This window comes from Diabrotica virgifera, chromosome 2 (genome assembly GCF_917563875.1).
Source record: "Diabrotica virgifera virgifera chromosome 2, PGI_DIABVI_V3a".
Classification (NCBI taxonomy): domain Eukaryota; kingdom Metazoa; phylum Arthropoda; class Insecta; order Coleoptera; family Chrysomelidae; genus Diabrotica; species Diabrotica virgifera.
The window spans coordinates 196,927,363-196,950,895 of NC_065444.1; the positions used below are offsets into that span (position 1 = coordinate 196,927,363).

At 31.7% G+C, this 23,533-nt stretch overlaps 1 protein-coding gene across 2 annotated transcripts in view; it reads right to left on the reverse strand.

The window, feature by feature from the left end:
* LOC114330509 (pancreatic triacylglycerol lipase) overlaps positions 1-10,552 on the reverse strand; it is a 36,721-nt gene extending 26,169 nt beyond the window's left edge. Inside the window, exons 1-2 of one of the 2 annotated variants that reach the window (XM_028279853.2) lie at positions 10,367-10,552; positions 1,641-1,747 (exon numbers count right to left, since the gene is read on the reverse strand). In XM_028279853.2, the coding sequence (XP_028135654.1) occupies positions 1,641-1,747; positions 10,367-10,484 (225 nt within the window). In that variant the 5' untranslated portion in view covers positions 10,485-10,552. Of the gene's footprint in view, positions 1-1,640; positions 1,760-10,366 lie in introns of both variants that reach the window. The other variant, XM_028279852.2, reaches the window with a different exon arrangement.
* Positions 10,553-23,533: the final 12,981 nt, after the last annotated feature.

The window sequence follows — 23,533 nt, forward strand, 5'->3', positions numbered from 1 at the left end:
TCACCTTGATTCTTCTCCTGATTTCTTCGTTTTTGATTTTGTCTCGCAGAGTTATTCCTAACATTGACAGCTCCATTCTTCTCTGTGTGACTCTCAGTTTGGCAGCTGATGCTTTCGTTAAAGGTAAGTGTTCGTATGTCAACACTGGGATGACGAATTAATCAAATACTTTTCTCTTCAGGCATGTTGGCAGCTCACTTTTAAATGTTTCTTTCAGTTTTCCATGTGCTGCCCATCCAAGACCGATTCTTCTCTTCAGTTCATAGGTTTGATTATACCTGCCAATACTGAATCTTTGTTTTCGAGATGTTTATATTTTAAACCTACATTTTCTGTAGCCGCAACGAGTTCATGTACCCTCTCTCTTGCCATTCCTAGATCCTCAGCTATTATGTCTATATCATCGGCGAAACGTAAGTTGTTTAGATATTCTCCATCTATTTTTATTCCCTTTGTCGGCAAATTCAGATTCTTAAAGGCATATTCTAGCACAGTAAAGGTACTAGTACACTTTAGAAGACCAAAAATATTTATTTTTTTCAAGAATTTTTTTCCCAGAACCCTTATTAAAAATGAACATAAAACAATGTACAAAAAATGTATCTTTTTTCATTTATGCACGTACACTAATATTGTAGAGGGCGCAAAAGTCGAGGCCTCGACAAATGATGGCGGACAGTTAATCTCAGGATTGGGATATCTGAAACAAAAAAACCGTACTGCATTTGAAAAAGGAAGGTTTCTTACGTGATAATTTGCCACAATTTGACCAAAAAATAAAAAATAAATATTTTTCAACCATGAAAAACTGAACAAAAACGGGCAATTTTTTCACAACATTTTTTCAAATTTCCGTAAAATCTTTTATTTGCGGAATTTTTCACTAACGGTGGTAAATTGTCACGTAAGAAACCTTCCTTTTTCAAATGCCGTACGATTTTTTTGTTTTAGTGATCGCAATCCTGAGATTAACTGTCCGCCATCGGAACTCCTTTTTTTCGATGCCTCTACTTTGGCGCCCTCTACAATATTAGTGTACGTGCATAAATGAAAAAATATATGTTTTTTGTATTCTCTAATAAGAGTAAGAGTTAGGTATTAATATGTAAAAGTTTTATGTTCATTTTTAATAGAGGTTCTGAGAATAAAAATCTTGAAAAAATGCTTATATTTGGTCTTCTAAAGTGTTCTAGTACCTTGAAGCTTCGGTGGCATTGGATCTACCTTTCTAACTCTGCGCTCTATTTTTATGCGAATCGTTTTAATAACCTATTATTAAATGGTTTTTAAGTAATGATTAAGGTCTATTTTTTCAATATACATACCCTTTAAATTAGACTCCGTAAGTAGAAAATTTTATTACCTACAATAGGGTGTGTTCTTAAGAACATTTTGTAGTTTGTACATCAAATTATTTCTTAAAATTGTGCATACCTGTGTATTTTAGATTTGGTTTCTCCTATTATAAAGCGGATGATGACAATGATGTCGAGACGCGTGCTTAATTTTATTAAATAGAAAATTGTTTTACAATTAGTGATTTTATTTGGAGATTAGTAATCGTTATTAAAAAAATAGTTTTGTATTTATTAAAATAGCCTTACATTCAAAATGTAGAAAGTTGTACTTTAGTTACTTACTTTTTCTAACTCTTCGGGATAGTAAGCTATTGGCCGATTTTCTGAAGTCCATGGAGATCCTAATTCGAAACAACCATATATCCCATAGCACTTGGATGCTTTTGATTCTATAACATGGTCTTGAAATTAAAAAAGGATGAATAAATACTTTGATCTATATTAAAATTATTGAACACCCATTTCAGATGTACATTATTTACAACTATTGGGATTTAGTCCACGTTACTCTTGTCATAGATTAAAAATTCCTGGCATTAAAATTATTAATAAATACAGTATGCGGCAAAATAAACAGTATTGAAATCAATATTGAAATGTTTAGGATTATTTATATTATATTTAGTATAAATGAGCAAATATTATTCACGACGACGTTCCGAAAAAAATCTTTAAGAGGCTACAGTGTAGCGATCAACAGGTAGCAACAAACGCGTTCCAAGATTGCGGCTCTAATTTTGAATATTTTGTCGAGATATTTGGCAAACATATTCGTAATATAATATAGACTGGCGGTACAGAGCCCAATTTCAGAAATATGTTAGTACGTGGAAATTACTCTATAACTAAATAAAATATTCAAAAAAGGAGCATGTACCGCCATTAAGAAGAAAAAAAAAATAAACTTTCTTCAAATAAACTTTTTTATCCCATGCCTAGATTTTGTGTAATCTTGGAACTACTAAAATTATTTATTTCTAACAAGAAATCGAACATATTATAACTAAATAACTAATTAGGCAACATAGAGAAATTATCACTGTCATTTTGACAAACCTGCGTCAGATCTTCTCTAATCTGTTCTGTAATCTTTATCGATATCTGTTCAGTGCAGTAGTGTGTTAATTTAAGAATTCGTTTTTGTTGTTTCATAGGAAAGTAGTGCATATTGATAGTTAATTTATTATATATTTGTTGTTGTTGTGTAAGTTGTTGTATAGTCCGTCCGCTATAACTTTTCCCATGCGGTACGATTCATTTTCAACCAAATTAAGTCAAAACATAAATTGAAACGAACGTCGATGTGTATATACATTTTGTATACTGTATACTATATACTACACATATCGGCGTACGTTTCACTTTTTGTTTGGACTTAGTTTGCTTGAAAATGAATCGTACATCATGGGAAAAGTTATAGCGGAAGGACTATAGGTAAGTATATTTTACGTAAAAATATTTCGAATTCTAATGCGAGTATATAAAGTTTTAGGAGGATTTTTTATTCTCAAAATACAAATAGTTTAACAAAATGGAAAAAGTAAATCAAACGAAGAATAAAGTGAAACCTTCCAAGAAAAAGTCCATTACAAACCGTGCCAAAATTATGCCAAAATCGAAATTCGTTTCGTTTCACAACAAAAAATGATTATTTATTATTGTTTTATTATTAGATATTTCTTGCAAATACCTTTCTAAATACCTATCTTAACATAAAATTTTCACCCATTTTGGTTTATTTTTATAAATATCTATATATTAATAATAAAATCGTTTTCTATTACTTCCATTTATCGCGACTATGATATTGTCAAAATATTAATCTTAGATAATGTCAAAGATTACCACTTTTGCCAAAGTTTATGATACTATCACCCGAAGTTATATTTTGTTGCTACCTGTTGATCGCTACTGTTTACTCTTAATTCTAGTTGTCAATTCCGGAATGTCAGACGGTGAATCGGTCTGCCTCCTTCCGCATTCCCCATATGTACGCATCTGGTGACGTTAGGGTTGGTTAGTGGCGATCTCCCAAAATGATCGCGCAGTAGCTATTCGAAGAGAGTCCCAGGTCGTAAAACTCCCAGCTCGTAAGACCCCTGGGTCGACGGGGGTTACCCCGTCCTGCTGAAACCCTAATTGATTTTAAGCTTGGAACGTTTTTGCGACTTTTCAATATGGCCAGAACTAGTACTCAACGATAAATTTTTTTTCTGGAAAACTGAGAATCATCCTGAAGCACCTAACATTAACATGATATTCACATATCGCCGGTCCGGAATAAGAATGACGTAACTGCAAAAAGCTAAATTTCTCAGGAGAGCAAAAAACGATTTTTAAATATTTAAAATAGAGATTAAATGAGGAGTAATCGCCCAGGATCATCGGTATGGCGTTTACTGTTACAATGATGGCTTTTATTTTTATCCCTAATAGTTCTAATTTTATTATCTTAATTTAATCCCCCCATTTTAACCATTTTTAGAGTTGCGTCATTCTTCATCTAAAATTTTTTAAATATTTAAAATAGTGAATAAATAAAGAGTAACCGTCCGGAGCATTTTTTACAATTATGGCTTTTAGTTGCATTCCCATTGGTCCGAATTTCATTATCTTAATTTAGTCCCCCCATTTTTAACCCTATTTACAGTTGCGTCATTCTTGATCTGAAAATTGTTCTGTACAAAAAAAAAAACTATTTAATATTTATTATGCCGTTTATTTTTACAGCGATAACTCTTATTTTCATCCCTATTGGTCCGAATTTCATTATCTTAATTTAGTCCCCCCATTTTAACCCTATTTACAGTTGCGCCATTCTTCATCTGAAACAAGGTCTAAAATGATGCGTATTTCAATAACGACGCAACTACCCTGTAGTGGCTCCGGCACATAGTTACAGGTCTGTCACTTTTGTATCATCTGTATACAGTATTTTAGAAGTTAATTACCCAATAAACAGCAATTGACAAAATTTGCAGTTATGTCATTCTTATTCCGGACCGGCGATATGTTAGACGTTCGGAAACCACACAGTACGTTTCGGCGCATGACACATACACATTTGAGGGATGTACATTTCAGTACTATTTATTTTGCCGCATATCGTACATAGGTTAATAGTATATTATGCAAAGAACATTTTTAATGATGGTCATTATGATGCGAGTATGAGCAAATGTCGTGTTGAATACGAGCATCATAATGGCAATTAAATGCGAGTAGTATACATGATTTTAAATTAAGTAGTCTTATGATTAAATTAATTAGTTTGTTGATAGCTTTATATTTTGAATATTACAAATGAAAATGAATTTGAGACGATAACTTTATTGCTTTGGTTGATAAGATTCCTGTCGTCGATGGTGTGATATGAATTTCCTTATTAATTTGGTTGTATTCGATGGAATTTAAAATTTGGTTACCTACGTTGATGTTGTATTGAACGAATTCCTCAATACAACTTTCCGCCACCGATGTGGATTTCCATCCGCCGGCGCTTTACATTTTAATGTTATTATCACCACCAGAATATACTAATATTGTCACGGAACTGAGACAAAGGCAATAATCCAGTATATGATGTTGGATTAAGTAGATAGATTTAAAAATTTGCCCATTTATTTTCCCAGATTACCAAAATTGATTCCAATATTTTAAACTTCTTTTCTCATTCTGATAATAGTAAAAACTTTTGCGTTGTATAATTTTGTGGCCGAAGATTGCTGTATTTTTTACAAATTACGCAATATTTCCCTGTGATTGTAAATTTTTGTGTTGCATGCGTCCTTGTATCTTTTATTGTTACCAAAAGAGTTGAGTCAAACTCGTAAACATCATTTTGTTCCAATTGGTGTAATTCGTCTCTTCTGCAAGCTTCCATGATAGAAGCCACATTTTTCTTCTTCTTCTTTTGGTATAGACATGACTCTGTCTGTTTTTCAATGTGCCTCGAGTAAGTTGTCGTTCCATCGTTTTCGTGGTATTCCCACTCATCGTCTTCCTATTGGGGAACAGTCTCTCGCCGTCCTTAGTACTCTATTTATTGTCATTCCGCTTATGTAGTCATTCCATTCTACTGTTTATTTTCTTGCCCAGTTATTAATGTTCTCCACCTTGGATCTCCGCTGTATATCTGTACTTCTAGCTCTGTCCCATAGTCTCTTGCCATCGATTTTTCGGAGAGTTTTCATCTCTTATGTTTCGAGAAATTTTTGTCCTCTCTGTGTCAGGTCGTGTTTCTTCCGCGTATGTCATTATTGGTCTGATGACTGTTTTGGAAATTCTGCCTTTCATTTCTTTTTCGATATTTTTATTTCTCTATATTGTGTTATTCCGGCAAGCTGCGGCTCTGTTTGCTCTATTCACTTAATCTTCCAGATATATAGTGTGATGCCTAGATATTTAAACTCCATGACTTGTTCTATTATCTTGCCCTCCAGCTCTAATTTACATCTTATTGGATTTGCTGTTATAACCATGCATTTTGTCTTTTATGGAGAAATTAACATGTTAAACTTCCTGGCGGTTATATTAAGTTGGTGCAGCATACGTTGTAAATCATCACAAGCCACATTTGTTAGTACATATTTTTGATCCGTGGCTTCTGCAGTAAATAGCTTGATTTCATAGCCTGTTTGGCATGCCGCTTCTTTGTACCGCTCTTGAATTTCCAAATCCTTTCTAATCCATGAAAGTCATATCGAATTCGCATCATTAACTACGAGTATTACCCAAAACCGTTAAAGAGCCTATAATGCATGGAAAAACTCTTCAATTTACCGCAGAAACTTAGGGATTGGGATCATAAGTGTATAGCGATACGTTTTAATTACTATTTTTGCTAATTTTAATTTTAATATTTTTTCTCAAAACGAAATAATGTGGGTCATATAAAGTCACCGTTAATATACAAACCAGACGCTAAGAAAGACATGGTTTTACGAAACGAATGCATCCCCTGACCATATGTTTTTGAAGTGTCAGTTTAACAAACTGAAGTCCCCATAAATTAATTACCATATCAGACCATTATGTCAACAACTCACTTTGGGACATGCATTCGTTTTTAAAACTGCAGAAGTGTGTCTGTTTTTATGCGTCAGATCGGAGTGATTTATTGTCCTCTCCGGGCCATATTGTAGAAAGTCATAACATCGATATAATAGGTTGTGGCTTTTCTTAGCAGTCTATTCACAGCGTGCAAACAAAGCACTACTCGCTACGACCGACCCTCTTCCGAGATCTAACTAAGCAACACCTTTTTGTTACCAAAATAAATAAATGTTTTACTGTTCGTAACTTATTTTTATTATTTTTAATGAATTGCGTCAACTCACACCTACCGGAATAACTGAAACCTATTAGTGTATGTTGTAATGTTGTTTGAAGACAATTTGTTTACCATTTTGTATGTATTATATATTAGTAGGTATATAATGTAATACAATTAATGTTAGTTATCCCTTTTTATATTAAATGGGCACAGTTGTACCTTGCTCTCTAAATATTTTTTAAATAAGGATCAAGGTCTACAAGTTTACGCCCTCTTTATCTTTCAGCTGTTGCAAATAGAAATAATAATAAATTGATAACGGCAATCTGGAAACTCCATTATTAATCGGCGTCTTGAGTAACATGAGTTAAAGTGCAAAACTGTTAAACAAATTTATGCTTCTGTTTAGAGTTAAACGAGATAACTTTTATTTTTAGCTTCTGGTAATTCCTTTGCGTATGCCTGTCTCAAATTTTGAAAAATCCTTTTCTCAGCTTTCTTTGTTTTTATATTGCCTATTTTATTGCGAAATGTTAAAGACTTCTTCATACATATTCCTTAACTATGCTGTTTATTTACGTTTGTATATTCCTTTACATTTGTATTTTCCTTTCAATGAAGTAAGGATGCGATAGGAAAGAAAATAATTTCAAAAATGGTAATGTATTGAAGAGAACTGTAAAAAACCTGAATAATTCGAGATTTAGAGTAAAATTGTGTGATCTAGAGATAAACAAAAAAATTCAACATATCCACGTTACAAAATGCAAGGAACAAATTTCAGGATTTGTTCAAGGGAATGGATGTCAAACCTGAACCCTAACCAAGGCAAATATGAATAAACTATCCACAACAGAAAGAGCAATGGAAAGAGCAATGTTAGTTAGGTAGGTATACGACTGTTGGATGAAAAAAGAACGACTGGGTAAGATCAAAAACAAAAGTCGAGAACATAACAACACAAGTTGTCAGCCTTAAATGGAGCTTCGCAGGCCACACTGCTAGACAAAAAAGACCAACGTTGGAATGCAACAATACAACACTGGATACCTTACGAAAGTAAACGACCCAGAAGAAGACCACATATTAGATGGGTTGATGATATTAAAAGAGTAGCTGGATATAATATTTCATTCAAAAGAAACTTTTTGTTTATTCTAAGGGACTTTCGGCCCTCGGTAATAATGTAACCTTTCATTTTTTGTTTCAATTTTTCAAAAATACTATCAGTTTTCTCAGAATTCGAAAATAAAATGAATGCATTTAAATAGCATTGGCCCAAGATTTTGCGCCTGGGGTTCAAATGAGTAGTGATGCGCAATACAAGGTGTCGCTTGCTGATAACACCTCTAGCCACTCCTACTCAATTCCTATCCTCACCTCAAGTGTGACTTAATCACACGGGTGGACCCTGGTAAACCTGAGCAACCCTACCGGAGATTGGGTAAGCAACTCCAGTGGAAAGTAGGGTCAGGGCCGACGAGGAAGGGAGAAATGGCCCTCCGAAAAGGGGGTTGGGCGTAGGGCTAACAATCCTATCCTAGAAAACACACATGTTACGAACGTTCAAGGAAAGAAAACCGGACTGATCAAAAATGAAGCAAACACCAGTAGGGAGAAGGTCAAAGGGAAGACCCAAACTTAGATACATGGAACAAGTGGAACAAGATCTGAAAACACTTGAGATTACCCACTGGAAGAACAAAGCAAGGAACAGAACAGAATGGCGGAAAATCCTAGAACAAGCCAGGACCCAAAAAGGGTTGTCGAGCTACTGATGATGATGATGAAGATTTTGCGCCTACTGCCTTAAAAGAAATAACTAAAAGGGAAAATGTACGTATACGGAGGCAAATGCCAAAAATAAAGAGATACGAGGTACACGAAGTAATAAATAAATATGGGAATAACAATAAGAACATATCATCACAGTAGGGATGGCGGCTTTTGAAAAAACACCGGTTTTAGGTTATACCGGTTTTTTCTACTTACGGTTTAACCTAGCGGCTATAACCGGTCAAAAAACCGGTTATTCCATAAACCGGTGTTCGGGATTTTTATTCATAGCCAATACCCAATAGGATACATTTACATTGCGCTTTAGTTTGCGATACTCCATTCGAATCGATATCAGTCTATCAGTATAGAAATCAGTCATCAGTGTTGTGAAATCGGTTTCAGTCAGCTGAAAATTTCTCATTTACGCGCGGGGAGCGAACAATTTATTTTCCCATTTTTCTCTGAATTTAGTATTTTTTCCACTTATCCGGATTTCACCGATTATTACTTTAAAAAGAAAAAACCGGTTATAACCGGGACAAAAAAACAACCGGAAAAACCGATTATTGCCGAGGAAAAAACCGGTTTTAGGTTATAACCGGTAGGTTTTTAACATCCCTACATCACAGGTGATTATAAAAATGTTATTGTCTGTAATTGTTGTAAATTTATAGGAGTATAGCAACATAACAGTAACAAAATGATAAGGGTAATTAAGAACATTCACAATAATATGAATTTTGTCATCAGTCAAAAAAGAACTTCAAAACCATTTACAGTTGAACCTGCTTATTAGACTAAGGTTATAGGAATATCCCGCTTTAAGGAATATAAATTTGAGGTCCTGAAACGTTTCTACTAGCCATCAATAATCGGTTATTAGAATATCCCGGTTATAGGAATACTTTTGCTTGGCACCAAGGCTATTCCAATAATCGGGTTCGAGTGTACTACAAACGATGGTCTGAGACAACCCTCAGTATTGTGCCTAACACTAATTCTATTTTACATGGATGAGACGATTAGATAATGTAACGAAAAAGTGACAAAAATGCATGTGGGTTATAGTAATTTAAGAAGAGTAGATATTTCAGAGAGAGCATTCGCTGACACGGCGTGATATTGGCCGAAAATGAGAAACAACTAAAAAGAAAAAGAAATATAGAATCATGGAATGACAATTAATAAAAATTAAACAAAAGTTATGACTATGGGAAAAAATAAAGAAGAAGAAAAGATATATAAAAATAGAAGAAGTAAATATAGAACAAGGACGAACCTTCCAATACTTAAGAGTAGAATTAGGAGAAACGGAAGACAGGAAACAGAAATTAATAATATAATTCAAAAAAACGATGAACCTATACTATGCAATGAGCAATAAATTCACAAATAAAAAAGACATAACAAGAAAAACAAAAAATGAAGTGGTTAAGTCAATATATATTAACAGAATGGCAAAATAATAAAATACAGGCAGTAGAAACGAAATACCTTAGACGAGTTCGAGGAGTTACCAAAAAAAGAAATAGACTACAGAACACTCAAATGAGAAGATTTGGAAATATAGTCAACTTTAGAATTTATGGAAAGAAGACAACTCAGTTGGTGGGGTCATCTTCAAAGAATGGATTATACAAAACCGATGAAAGAAATTTGGCAGGCAAAAACGCAAAGAAGAAAGAAGAAAAGTAGACCACCACAAACATGGGATAGAACCCTAGGAAAAATATTCGAAAGCAGGGAACAACATGGATAGAAGCAAGGACGATGGGAAGAAATAAGAACAGGATATTAGTTAAGTTTAAGATTAAGTTGGATATTAATATTAAGTTGTGTTGATATTGTATTATAATGTATTGTCGCCCTACACCACTATGTGGTAAACGGGGTTTTTGAAATTACATAAATATAAGTTTATAAGTTTATTAAATAAATAACTTTAAAACCATACCTTGTCCTATCTGCATGAAATAATAATTGTACGAGGTATCCTGTACAATATTACTCTGGTTCATAAGGTAAAACAGCGTTTGCATAAAAACACTCGAATTTTTGTCTATCGCCACCATTTTGAGCAAAATTTTCACTAATAGGTACCTATCTTTTTGACATACTCGACTTCGAATGATACCACAAGAAATTTTACAAAAATATAGGAACTAAATTAATTCTTATCGTCGGTCCAAAGTCTAGAGGTCATGTAAGATCTTTTAAGCAATTTTCAAAATAGTTTTGTTTCTTGGATAAACCAGAGATTCAGGTGCAGGTCTGTGAAAACCATTTTAAGGAAATAATGTTTTTGTATACAGTAAAATGATTTTGACCTTAATGCAATTATGATAAAATAAATGTTACTTTTAAAAAATTCTCGATTTGTTCTAAAAATAAAAAATAAGCGTATTCGTGCAGTCATTTGAGCACAGATAAAAAAATATATCAAAAAAAAAATTCGTTGCTGTAGCGACTAAATATGACAAATAACATTGTACAATTATTAATATTTTAATTATACAGGGTGTCCCGAAAACATTGGGCATAAATTATACCATACATTCTGGGGACAAAAAAAGTTCGATTGAACCTAACTTACCTTAGTACAAATGTGCTCATAAAAAAAGTTACAGATATTTTATTGAAAATGGATACGTATCATTATTATGGCAGGAACATCTTAAAACAAAATTATAGTGAAATTTGTCCACCCCATAAAAATTTTATAAGGGTTTTGTTCCTTTAAACCCCCCCAAACTTTTGTGTACGTTCCAATTAATTCATTATTGTGATACCATCAGTTAATCACAACGTTTTTAAAACTTTTTTGCCTCTTAGTATTTTTTCGATAAACCAGTTTTTATCGAGATGCGGCTTATTTTTTAATATATTTACATAAAAAATTTATGGGGGTTTTGTTCCTTTAAACCCCCCAAATGTTTGTGTACGTTTCAATTGAACTATTATTTTGGTGCCATTAGTTAAACATACTGTTTTTAAAACTTTTTTGCCTCTTAGTCTTTTTTTGATAAGTCACGTTTTATCGAGATGTGGCTTCTTTTTCAAAATATACCTAAAAATGTAAATTATAAATAAATTTTCAGATTATTAACAGGTCTCTATAATCGTACTTAACCATATACAAATATGTGGTGGATTCGACAAATATCTCGATAAACAGTGGCTTATCGAAAAAGTAATAGGAGGCAAAAAAGTTTTAAAAACATTGTGTTTCACTAATGGTGTCACAATAATGATTTAATTGGAACATACACAAAAGTTTGGGGGGTTTAAGGGAACAAAACCCCCATAAAATTTTTATGGGGTGCACAAATTTCACTTTAATTTTTATTTAAGATGTTGCTGTCATAAGAATGCCACATGTGCATTTTCAATAAAAAATCTGTAAGAGTTTTCGATATATGGAAAAAATAGGTAAGTGAGGTTCAATCAACCTATTTTTGACCCTTGAATCTGTGGTAAAATTTATGACCAATCTTTTCGGGACACCCTGTATATTATATGATCACGTTGTGTTCCCATATATCTATGTTTAAAGCATTTTGCGAAGGCTCTTTTTTACATTAAAAATTTGTTAATATAATCCAAAATGATGTTTATACAATTAAAAAAAATACAAGATTTGGTACTAGGTCACAAGACTCTGTCTTGTGGTTCTAGTATTATATATTTTAATATTTTCTTATGTGGTTCTAAAATAACCACATTTTTAGACGGTTTTTCGCAAATAACTCAAAACCTAAGCATTTTGTCGAAAAACATATTCTCAGCAAAACTATAGCCTATAAAAAAGTGAAAAAAACGGTGTATATATTAGGTCTCTATACCTAGCAAAAGCAGAGTTATAGCTAATGAAAAATAGGTTCATATTCGAAAAATTCCAAATAGAATAATTCAATGTGAAATATACAAATAATGAAGTATTCTTGGGGAAAACACATTACAACTTTTTTAAAATGTTTAAAAAAAGCTTTATTTCTGTTTTTGTAAAAAATTTCTAGCATCAAATGTAAGCAAGTTACGCTCAAAATAAAGTTAGTCCCTTTTGTTTTGGCAAAAAAAATCAGGAAGATCACCCCCCAATTAGCAACTTAAATGAAATTAATCGTTACCGTTTCACACGGTACTTTACTTATGTTGTGTTTTTTAGTCCTGTCGCCAGTAGGGGTACAACGGCCTCCTTAATTCAGATGGACTTACCCAAGTTTTCTTTATGTATTTTGACTCGTAGAACAGGAATTTTTTGGGTAACAGTCGATCCGGATGTCGATAAGATTGTTATAAACAAAGAACTTGAGGAATCATATAACAGCGATTTTTCGCAAAACAAAACATGTTTTTGTATTCTTTGGGTCATTCTAAGCAAAAAATTATTTTACAAGTTTTTTCGTAGGATGCATAGTTTTCGACATAAACGCGGTTGAACTTTCAAAAAGTCGAAAAATTACAATTTTTGAACCCGAATAACTTTTGACTGAAAAATAAAATAGCAATTCTGCTTACCGCATTTGAAAGTTCAAGTAACATTCTATCGGTTTTGATTATTTTCATTGCTAGAAATTAATTTTTTTATTGTTAAACAAAGCTATCAACACATAGTGATTGAATGATGTTTTCAATGCATTTCTAATTTGAAATCGAACGAGTAGGCGCGCATACAGAATTTCTACGTACATTACGTCCATTAAAACGCATGCATTGGGCCCAGGAAACACTATGTGTTTATACCTTTATTTAACAAATAAAAACTTATTTTTTAGCAATGCAAACAATCAAAACCGATAGAATTTGACTTGAACTTTCAAATGCAGTAATCAGAATTGCTATTTTATTTTTTAATCAAAAGTTATTCCGGTTCAAAAATTGAACTTTTTCGATTTTTTGAAAGTTTAACCGCGTTTATCTCGAAAACTACGCGTCCTACGAAAAAACTTGTAAGACCATTTTTTGCTGAGAATCACCCAAAAAATACAAAAAAATATTTTATTTTGCGAAAAATCGCTGCTATTCTTGTTCTCATGATCATTTTTCAGTGCGTCACAGTTTTTCGATTTATCTCTAATGCATTAAGTTAGATGAGACGGAAAAAGCGGTAGCTCCGTGATTAAACACAAAAATAATGCAGCATTACAATGGTTATATACATAAGATGTCTATTCCTAACCTACGTTTGATTCATTGATATTTAGAATGCGCGTTTTTTCTAGCCAATCAAATACACGTATTACGAACATTTGACGAAAACTTCGTCCATTTTGGCTATTTTTTAGAAGTGTCAAAGAGTCAAGTGACGGTTATTATTCAGGTCAGTATTTTGTGCACCTGTCATTTTGAAATTTCGAATTGGACTTCCCTTGTGTTTCACAACGTTTTTGTGCATTATTTTGTGTTTTGGTTTAGAATTTAGTTCGTTAAAAGTTAGTTTTGTATTTTGGTTTAGAATTTAGTTCGTTAGAATAAATATATTCTAATATTCCAGGTCATTATGCAAGAAAAAGATCCATAATAAGGAGACGTAACTCATGGCTGAAGAACCTTAGGAACTGGTTTGGATGTAATAACAATGAATTATTTAGTGCCGCGGTTTCAGAAATAAAGATCGGTCTGATAATTGCTAACTTTTGAAGCGGAGACAGCACCTAGAGAAGAAGATAAAAACACAGTTTATGGATAGTTTTGTGTCATTTTTTAATGTTTCCATATTTATAAATTTAATTAACAATATTGTTTACTTTTTAATTTTATTCCCCTTTATAAAAAATACCTACATGTTAACATATTGTGTAAAAATCAAATCTACTAAATTACTAATTAGTTTAATTCCACAAGCTTTTCACCTATGGCTAAGTACGATTCTTGCATCTGTCAGATTCGTCAATAATTACATGAAATAAGTCTCGACACACCCAATACAGTATATGACGTCATAATTAATGACGCACTGAAAAATGATCATGAGAACAAGATTATGTAATTCCTCAAGTTCTTTGTTTATAACAATCTTATCGACATCCGGATCAACTGTTACCCAAAAAATTCGTGTTCTACGGGTCAAAATACATAAAAAAAACTTGGGTAAGTCCATCTGAATTAAGGAGGTCGTTGTACCCCCCCTGGCGACAGGACTATTTATGATCTGTAAGTTTCATCGATTCAAAGTGCTCATTTTTGAAAAAAAAAATTGGTTAAGTAAAATTTTTAAGAAATTTAATTTTGAAAAAAATACTACTTTTTAAATAACTTAAAAATAGTTAGAGATACCAAAAATCTTAAACAATAAAAAAAGTCCCCTTTACTTTTCTGAATATTTTGTATTTTTTTGTTTTTCTGTAAGACAAACATTGTTTAAGATTCAGTGTTTCTAAATTTGCATACACTCGTGATAAGTGACTCGTTCAAGCCCATTTAACTACAGCTCTTTCAAAAATAAGGACTTTGAACCGATGAAACTTACAGATCATATGATCAATATATACGCGAGTAAAAAACTTGTGAAGTGGTAACAATTAAGTTTATTTGAAATGCTAATTAGGGGGTGATTTTCCCGATTTCTTACCAAAAAAAGAGACTTTATTTTGAGCGTAACTTGTTTACTTTTGATGCTAAAATTTTTTTTTTAAAAACAAAAATAAGCTTCTTTTAAACATTTTAAAAAAGTTAAAATGAGTTTCCCCAAAAAAGCGCTTCGTTTTTTGGTTATGGCACGTTAAAATATTCGATTTGGAATTTGACGAATACGAACCTATTTTTCATTAGCTGTAACTCTGCTTCTACTAGGTATAGTGACCCAATATATGCACTATGCACCATGTTTTTCACTTTTCTTCGTGCTATATTTTTGATGAGAATTTTTTTTCGACCGAATACTTACTTTTTGAGTTTAGCAGGAAAGTGCTGTTGCCAAATAAAAAACATATATAGTTATTTACTACAGCAGCTACCGGCTACACTGTTTCTCTTTGTCTCTAAGAGTGTGAAACAAAGATAACTAACTATCTGTAATATACATAACTGTCAAAGTCATATTGTCCTATAGAAGACCTTTGGAAGCAATGCCCATTTAGCCCGCAACATTTCTTAAAATTAACGCCTACATTAACCTACTCTAATCAACCAATCAAGGATAGAACAGGGAATGTGAAGTTGGTTAAAAAATAAACTGTCGTTAAAATATAAACTAAATAAATAAAAAATAATTTGAAAACAATAATTTGCCATTATATTTAACGTCCAACATTATGACATACGTCAGTTACCATTTACAATCTCACCAAATATAATAATGACTTCATATTATATTCTCGTCACTACGTAGAGGGGATATTTAAAAATTCGCGAGCGCCAGTAGTGACAAGTCTGTAAACGTTTACTGGAAATTTGACATAAATGTCAAAGTGATTAATTTAAAATTAAAAATAAAAACATTAATTATAAAAAATATTAGTTGGTCAAAGCTGTGGTATATATTTTTACCTTAAATATACTTACGTTTTAAATACTGAATTTAAGTTTTTTTAATGTTCCGTAATATGTAATTATAAATTAATCTATCGATCTTATACTCCAGGCTGTGGGTGAAAAATAGGTCGATTTCAGGATATAATTCAGGAATTTTTGAAACCTATCAGGTGTTGTAAAGGACGATGCCAGGAATAACTTCTACTAAAATGTGACCAAAAATATTGTGAGCTTTTTTTGTTATTGCGATATTCATTTGTTAAATTTGCAATTTTTAAAGATTTTTAATTTTGCAGCTTAGGATATTGATTCTAGGGAAAAACTTTTTAATAGAAAGTTGTAGTAAATTAAAAAACCTAGAATTTGAGCTATGGTAAGTTTAATTTCGTTTATTGGTTATTGCAAAACAGCCTGCGAAAGGTCCAAAATGGCCGTTTTTTACAATTGCGTTATTTATTGTACAATTTTTTTTTTATTTTTTAAAGCTTTAAAATGAAGATCTTTCAATTCCAAACATAAAACAAAATTGTAAGGCCGGATTAACGAATTTGTTGCTTAGATATTATAAATTGTTTATCCCAAGAGGTCAAATGTCGAAGGCTATAACTTTTTGAAAAAAAAGTCGTAGAGACTTGGTGAAACATCCAATCTCCTTATAAAGAGTTATATTTTCATATTCTGATGTAAATAAATCGTTAAAACATTTTTAAACTTCTAATTTTTGGGTTTGAAAATAAGGGGGCAAATTTCGTTATAAACATTTACAGCTGAAGCGGCCCTGTACATCCTATGAGTTTTTAACTTACAGATTATTGTTGCTAAAGACGAAACGAAGATTTATAAAAAAATAAAAAATTTCTAAGACCAACTGAAGCCGAGCTAAATTTTGGGCTTGAAAATAAGGGGGCAAATTTTGTTATAAACATTTAGAGCTGAAGCGGCCCTGTACATCCTATGAGTTTCTAACTTACAGAATATTGTTTCTGAAGACGAAACGAAGATTTATAAAAAAATAAAAAATTTCTAAGACCAACTGAAGCCGAGCTAAATTTTGGGCTTGAAAATAAGGGGGCAAACTTTGTTATAAACATTTAGAGCTGAAGCGGCCCTGTACATCCTATAAGTTTCTAACTTACAGAATATTGTTGCTGAAGACGAAACGAAAATTTATAAAAAAATAAAAAATTTCTAAGACCAACTGAAGCCGAGCTAAATTTTGGGCTTGAAAATAAGGGGGCAAACTTTGTTATAAACATTTAGAGCTGAAGCGGCCCTGTACATCCTATAAGTTTCTAACTTACAGAATATTGTTGCTGAAGACGAAACGAAAATTTATAAAAAAATAAAAATTTTCTACAACCAACTGAAGCCGAGATAATTGTTTCTTTTTTCTTAAATCGTAGTGCCTTTATTTATAAAAATTAAGAAATTATTTTACGGTCATTGACTAAAGAAAGACTTATATTATCTTAAATTAAAAATTATTATAAAATATAGTTACATTTAATTATTAAAAATTATTTTTAAAATCGGTACTTTTCCGAATTTTGCAAATCGCCCGGCTCGCTTCAAATCCGCGCGCTCGGAAAAATTTTACGTAACTTGTATTAAATTTTGACCGAAAACAATTTAATAATATTACCATTATAATATACAGTCTATTTACCACTGTATTTGTTTTTCTTGATAAACTTTTATATGTGAAATCTCATTTCTGAATAAATAATATTACAAAAATATATGAAATATATAACTATATTTTTAATTTTTTCATTGTTATATAAATATAATAATAATAATAATGTTACTTCTTATTATACAATATAAAACTTTTTCTTCTTGTAGTGACTATCCGTTTTGGATATTGGCGACCATCATGGCAATCTGTACTTGCACACTAAATCGGTACTGCTGCTCTAAAAAGATTTGTAGTTGTTGTGTTGAACGACGTAAGTAAATTTTCTAGCAAGGTAATCCTTCGCCTTCCTGGTTCTCAGTTTCCAAATGGGGTTTGCCAAATTGCCATGATGGTCGCCAACATCCAAAACGGATAGTCACTACAAGAAGAAAAAGTTTTATATTGTATAATAAAAAGTAACATTATTATTATTATATTTATATAACAATGAAAAAATTAAAAATATATATATTTCATATATATGTATCATTTTTGTAATATTATTCCTCCAGAAATGAGATTTCACATATAAAAGTTTATCAAAAAAAAACAACAGTGGTAAATATACTGTATATTATAATGGTAATATTATTAAATTGTTTTCGGTGAAAATTTAATACAAGTTAAGTAAAAATTTTCCGAGCACCGATTTTAAAAATAATTTTTAATAATTAAATGTAATTTAAGTTATAATAATTTTTATTTTAAGATAATATAAGTCTTTCTTTAGTCAATGACTGTAAAATAATTTCTTAATTGTTATAAATAAAGGCACTACGATTTAAGAAAAAATAAACAATTATCTCAGCTTCAGTTGGTTGTAAAATTATTTTATTTTTTTTATAAATCTTCGCTTCGTATTCAGCAACAATAATCTGTAAGTTAGAAACTCATAGGATGTACAGGGCCGCTTCAGCTCTAAATGTTTATAACGAAATTTGCCCCCTTATTTTCAAACCCAACATTTAGCTCGGCTTCAGTTGGTCGTAGAAATTTTTTATTTTTTTATAAATCTTCGTTTCGTCTTCAGCAACAGTAATCTGTAAGTTAAAACTTATAGGATGTACTGGGCCGCTTCAGCTCTAAATGTTTATAACGAAATTTGCCCCCTTATTTTCAAACCCAAAAATTAGAGGTTTAAAAATGTTTTACGCATTTATTTACATCAGAATATGAAAACATAACTCGTTCGAAGGAGATTGGATGTTTCACCAACTTTCGACGATTTTTTTTTCAAAAAGTTATAGCCTTCGACATTTTACCTCTTGGGATAAACAATTTATAATATCTAAGCAACAAATTCGTTAATCTGGCTTTACAATTTTTTTTATGTTTGGAATTGAAAGATCTTCATTCTAAAGCTTTAAAAAATAAAAAAAAATTAGTTGTACAATAAATAATGCAATTGTAAAGAACGGCCATTTTGGACCTTTCGCAGGCTGTTTTGCAATAACCAATTAACGAAATTAAACTTACCATAGCTCAAATTGTAGGTTTTTTAATTTACTACAACTTTCTATTTAAAAGATTTCCTCTAAAATCAATATCCTAAGCTACAAAATTAAAAATCAATAAAAATTGCAAATTTAACAAATGAAAATCGCAATTAAAAAAAAAGCGCACAATATTTTTGGTTACATTTTAGTAGAAGTTATTCCTGGCATCGTCCTTTACAACACCTGATAGGTTTCAAAAATTCCTGAATTATATTACGTTTTTTCACCCACAGCCTGGGGTAGTTTGACACTTTCATAGTTGGTTTTGTTTGTGTTGTCACCTGTTCTATGAACTTAACCTAAAACGAGCGTGGTTGTTTTTGTTTATTTATATCGTTCAACGATAACTTGAACGTGTCTTAAACAAATTTAATTCAAAAATGGATACCTAATATACTACCTTTATTGTTGATAATGAAATGAACAAGAAATAATTTTTAGTGCTGCTGTGCTGGACTTGGAAGGACCATTGGATGATGATGATATTAAAGAAATAATAATGTCACGAAAAATATGAATTATGTTGAAAGTATTGTTTCTCAGTACACAGATTTACAATTTCGTGAACATATACAATTAAGTATCTCCTCATTTTCAATTACTTTATAATTAAACCCATTGTAAAAGTAAATATTTTCAAATAAGCGCGCTATTATATTGTCCTTTTCATGATCATTTTTCAGTGCGTAACAAATGATAGGAAAAAGGGTAAGTCATAGAGTTAAATATTAGCATAGAGAGAGTGTCATTCAGAGCGAAGTGACGACACCATCTTTTTTATTTGGATTAGTGCTGTTTCACTCTTACGCATAGTAAAGCTGCTACAGTTATCCTCCTCTTCCGTGCCTATATTCACACTGAATGTCATTATAGATTCTCGATACAAGTGTTAGAAGGAGATGCAGCAAACCAGTCCCCTGAGATCTTGTCGTCAGGAAGCGCGGAAGGTAGGCTCCCTCTATGTTAATATATACCTCTATGGGGTAAGTCCGTGATAATACACATTTATGACATTCATTCTAACATGACATTTTAGTTAAATCTGACAGTTGTCACATTTTATTTTCAATTTGGAATAAAAACAAATCAAATGTGTTTCTTGCATTTATAAAATGGTATTTTCTTTGATTTGTATAGTCTTATAAATTATACAGATTATATTTGTAATATTATTATCTAATTAAAAAAAAATATTTTTTTATTATGGCGCCATCTATCGACAAGTAGAATAACTAGAATAAATATTATAAAAATGTCACCGACGAAGTGTAATCACCGACGTGCCTTTTTTTCTGTCACATACAATTTAATGCGTTAGAAAGAAATCGAAAAACGGTGACGCACTGAAAGATGATCATGAGAAATACTGTAATATATTTCTTAAACACGTTCAATTAAAGCGATGCAAATCCTACGTTGAATAAAATGGCGACCGCTTAACACGTTGAAGTTTAGCCTAAATTGACAGTGACGTTCACCCGAAAAATCTTAAACAGTTTCAAAGCGCTGACATAGCGCACTGGTCTGGTGAACGCAGCCATTGTTCCGGACATTTTTGAGTGAGAGGATAACCCAATTATTATTATAGGAGTTAAATCCAAGCAATTTCTGCAAAAAAATATGAGTCACCTCTCAACGTCCATCTCAAAACAGATGCGCCCTGGACTAATTAACAACTAAATCGTTGTTTACATGCACTGCATGTCTTATTGAAATTTAGTATAGATAATCCACAATCAAACAAAATGATAGAACGTTTTAACTGTACCTACAATTATTTTATAAAACCTAAGAAAACCTAAAAATTGTTGTTTTGGCTTTCTAGAACCTTTATTTAAGTAATAGACATAGATGACTGAATTTTCTTTGTTTTTTACATTTTTAGAATTTTTTTAAAACGACGACTATGTTCTTGCAGTTTAATTTTAGTATTTACGTATTTAAACTGTAATAACGTAATGTTTCAGAAACAATAGCAAGACAATATTTTATTGTTTTTGTAACAAACGTAGAAGATATTTTAGAAACACGTCAGTTTATTTCAAAAATAGCAAAGAACGTAACAAAGAGCATTTCGTAATTTACAAAAAACATCGTAATTGATACAAATGCGTAGGTATGCTTAAAATACAGTCTACCTACTATTTTTTATGATTTACGCATTCGTTAATGATAAAGTCTTTATTGTTTCTGAATAATAATTGAAATATAGTAAACGAAAAAACATAATACAATACTTCTAAAGAACGCAATATAACTTACGCAGCTTGGATAACAAAATCACACGTTTATTTTATTTCTGGAGACTAACACAAAAATTTAAAGAAACAATACAGGCAAAATTGTAAAGAAAAAAAGCTTAGGTAGGGGAGAGTTGGACAAAACCGGGTACCCCTCCAAAAACCGTCTGTATCTTTTTCTATGTGAGAGTAGCAAATGTTTGCTGCAGATTGAAATATTCTCAAACGACTTAAGTTTGAGATGCCAATGAAAATTTTTAAGAATATTCTTAGATTCTTAATTTCTTTTATTTTTATGAAAATATTGCAAAATACCCGGTTTTGTCCAACCGGTATGATAAAACCGGGTAGTAACTTAATTACCATGTAAAAAAGACTAATGGGCAGAAAATAAAATATTTATTGAAAGTATGTGAACAAAAATCGAAAATATATGAACAGAAGTCACAAATAAAAACTTCATCTACATCATCATAGGCACTACAGGCGTCATAAGCCCATTTGGTGCAAGACACACATTTTATCCAGCCTTCCTTCGCATTATAATTTGAAAATAGTTAATTGTAATATAGACACGCATCGTCATTATTATCTTCTTCCTCCAAACTCTCCAAAATTTTGTTTTTGGTGCAGCCCTCTTTACCACGTTTTTTTCTTTTTTTTGTCCAGTTCATTTAGTTTTAATTTTTTTACGACTGGAGATTTTTTTTATTTTTCCTACTAGCTTTCTTACTAGCTTCTTCAACAGAAGAAGCCACACGTTGTAGTTAACTAAAAACAAAAAACCACTGCAGAAACTGGAAGTAACAACAGGTCTGATAAAATGGGGTACCCGGTTTTGTCGATTTTCGGACTACCCGGTTTTGTCAAACTCGTAAACAAGACATTAAATGTTATTTAAATTTTTAAGTTATGATATAATATTCAAAATTTTTGGCCAAATTAAAGGTAATATACTAGGTTACATGTATTAAATTTTGAAATGGCCATTAGTTATTCATTAGAGGAGAAAACAGCTATAAACCTACCTTAAAAATCGAGTTTCTGCATCAAAATACAGGTGAGGTCTTACTGCTCCGGTACAGACTACTCAAATGAGGTAGAAATGAATACACACGACTGTTGGTGGTAAAGGGACACTAATGTTAACATTGTCTAATAGATAGCAGCAGACAGTTAGAAGAATTAAGGGGTACCTGGTTTTATCAACCTACCCGGTTTTGTCCAACTCTCCCCTACCTAAAAGACATGTCAACGAAGAAACAAGAGGTATAAAGTAATTAGGTACAGAAGATGAATTGCATATTTGGTGTCAAATTTTTTCTTCAAGTCAATCAGACATAGAAATGCTGGTCTATTATAATACTCTAGTGATGATTTCCAATCTCCGATAGGAGTGGCACAAGAAGAAGAAGAAGTGATTTTTCAGTAATTTGCTTTATGACGAATATTGCAGCTGTACACGATCTTCCAGTACGAAAACCCTGTTGTTCATCTGCTAAACTTTTCCTCTGATACATTAGTACTTGTAGAATTTTAGTTGTAAGTTTTAGGGTAGTATTTAACAAGTTGTAGTTTACTGACTGCTTTTTATTTCCTTTTTTAAATAGTAGAATTAGTTCGCTCGTTCTCCATTCTTCAGGTATTTTATTGTTTGTGTTTCATAATTTTGTTAATTAATATTGTTAAAGGTTCTGTCATTGCTGTTCCACAATATTTCAGTAATTCATTTGGTATTCCGCCATTTGCAACTTTGCTGTTCTTCAGCTTTTCAAGTGTTTTCCGAACTTCTTACTTATATTAACTTCTTCATTTGTGGTAATTTCTGGTGTTTCCGGTTATAACGTCATTTGTTCTTCCTCTGCATGAAGCTATTTCAGCTAATCAATCCATGTATCATCTATGTGTTTTGATTCTATTAATTCCTTTAGCTCCGTTCTTTGACCTCTTATAAAGCGCCATATTTCCTTTTGCAAACCATAAAAATCATATTCCATTTCTTTCGGAAAACGTTCCTTGTGATCATTTTAAGCCCGATTATTGTTCTTACGAGTGAATGTGTTTCGTTTCTTATTGTCTTATACCTATAATAAAGAAGTTCCTCTAGATATTGAACCAATTGAAGAGTCTCAGATGCAGAATCCACCAAAAATGGTAAATAGTTATTTAAATCTGAGATTATTCGTGTTGAAAGTTCGTTCTGGTACATCCTTAATCTGCGACTTTTTCAATTA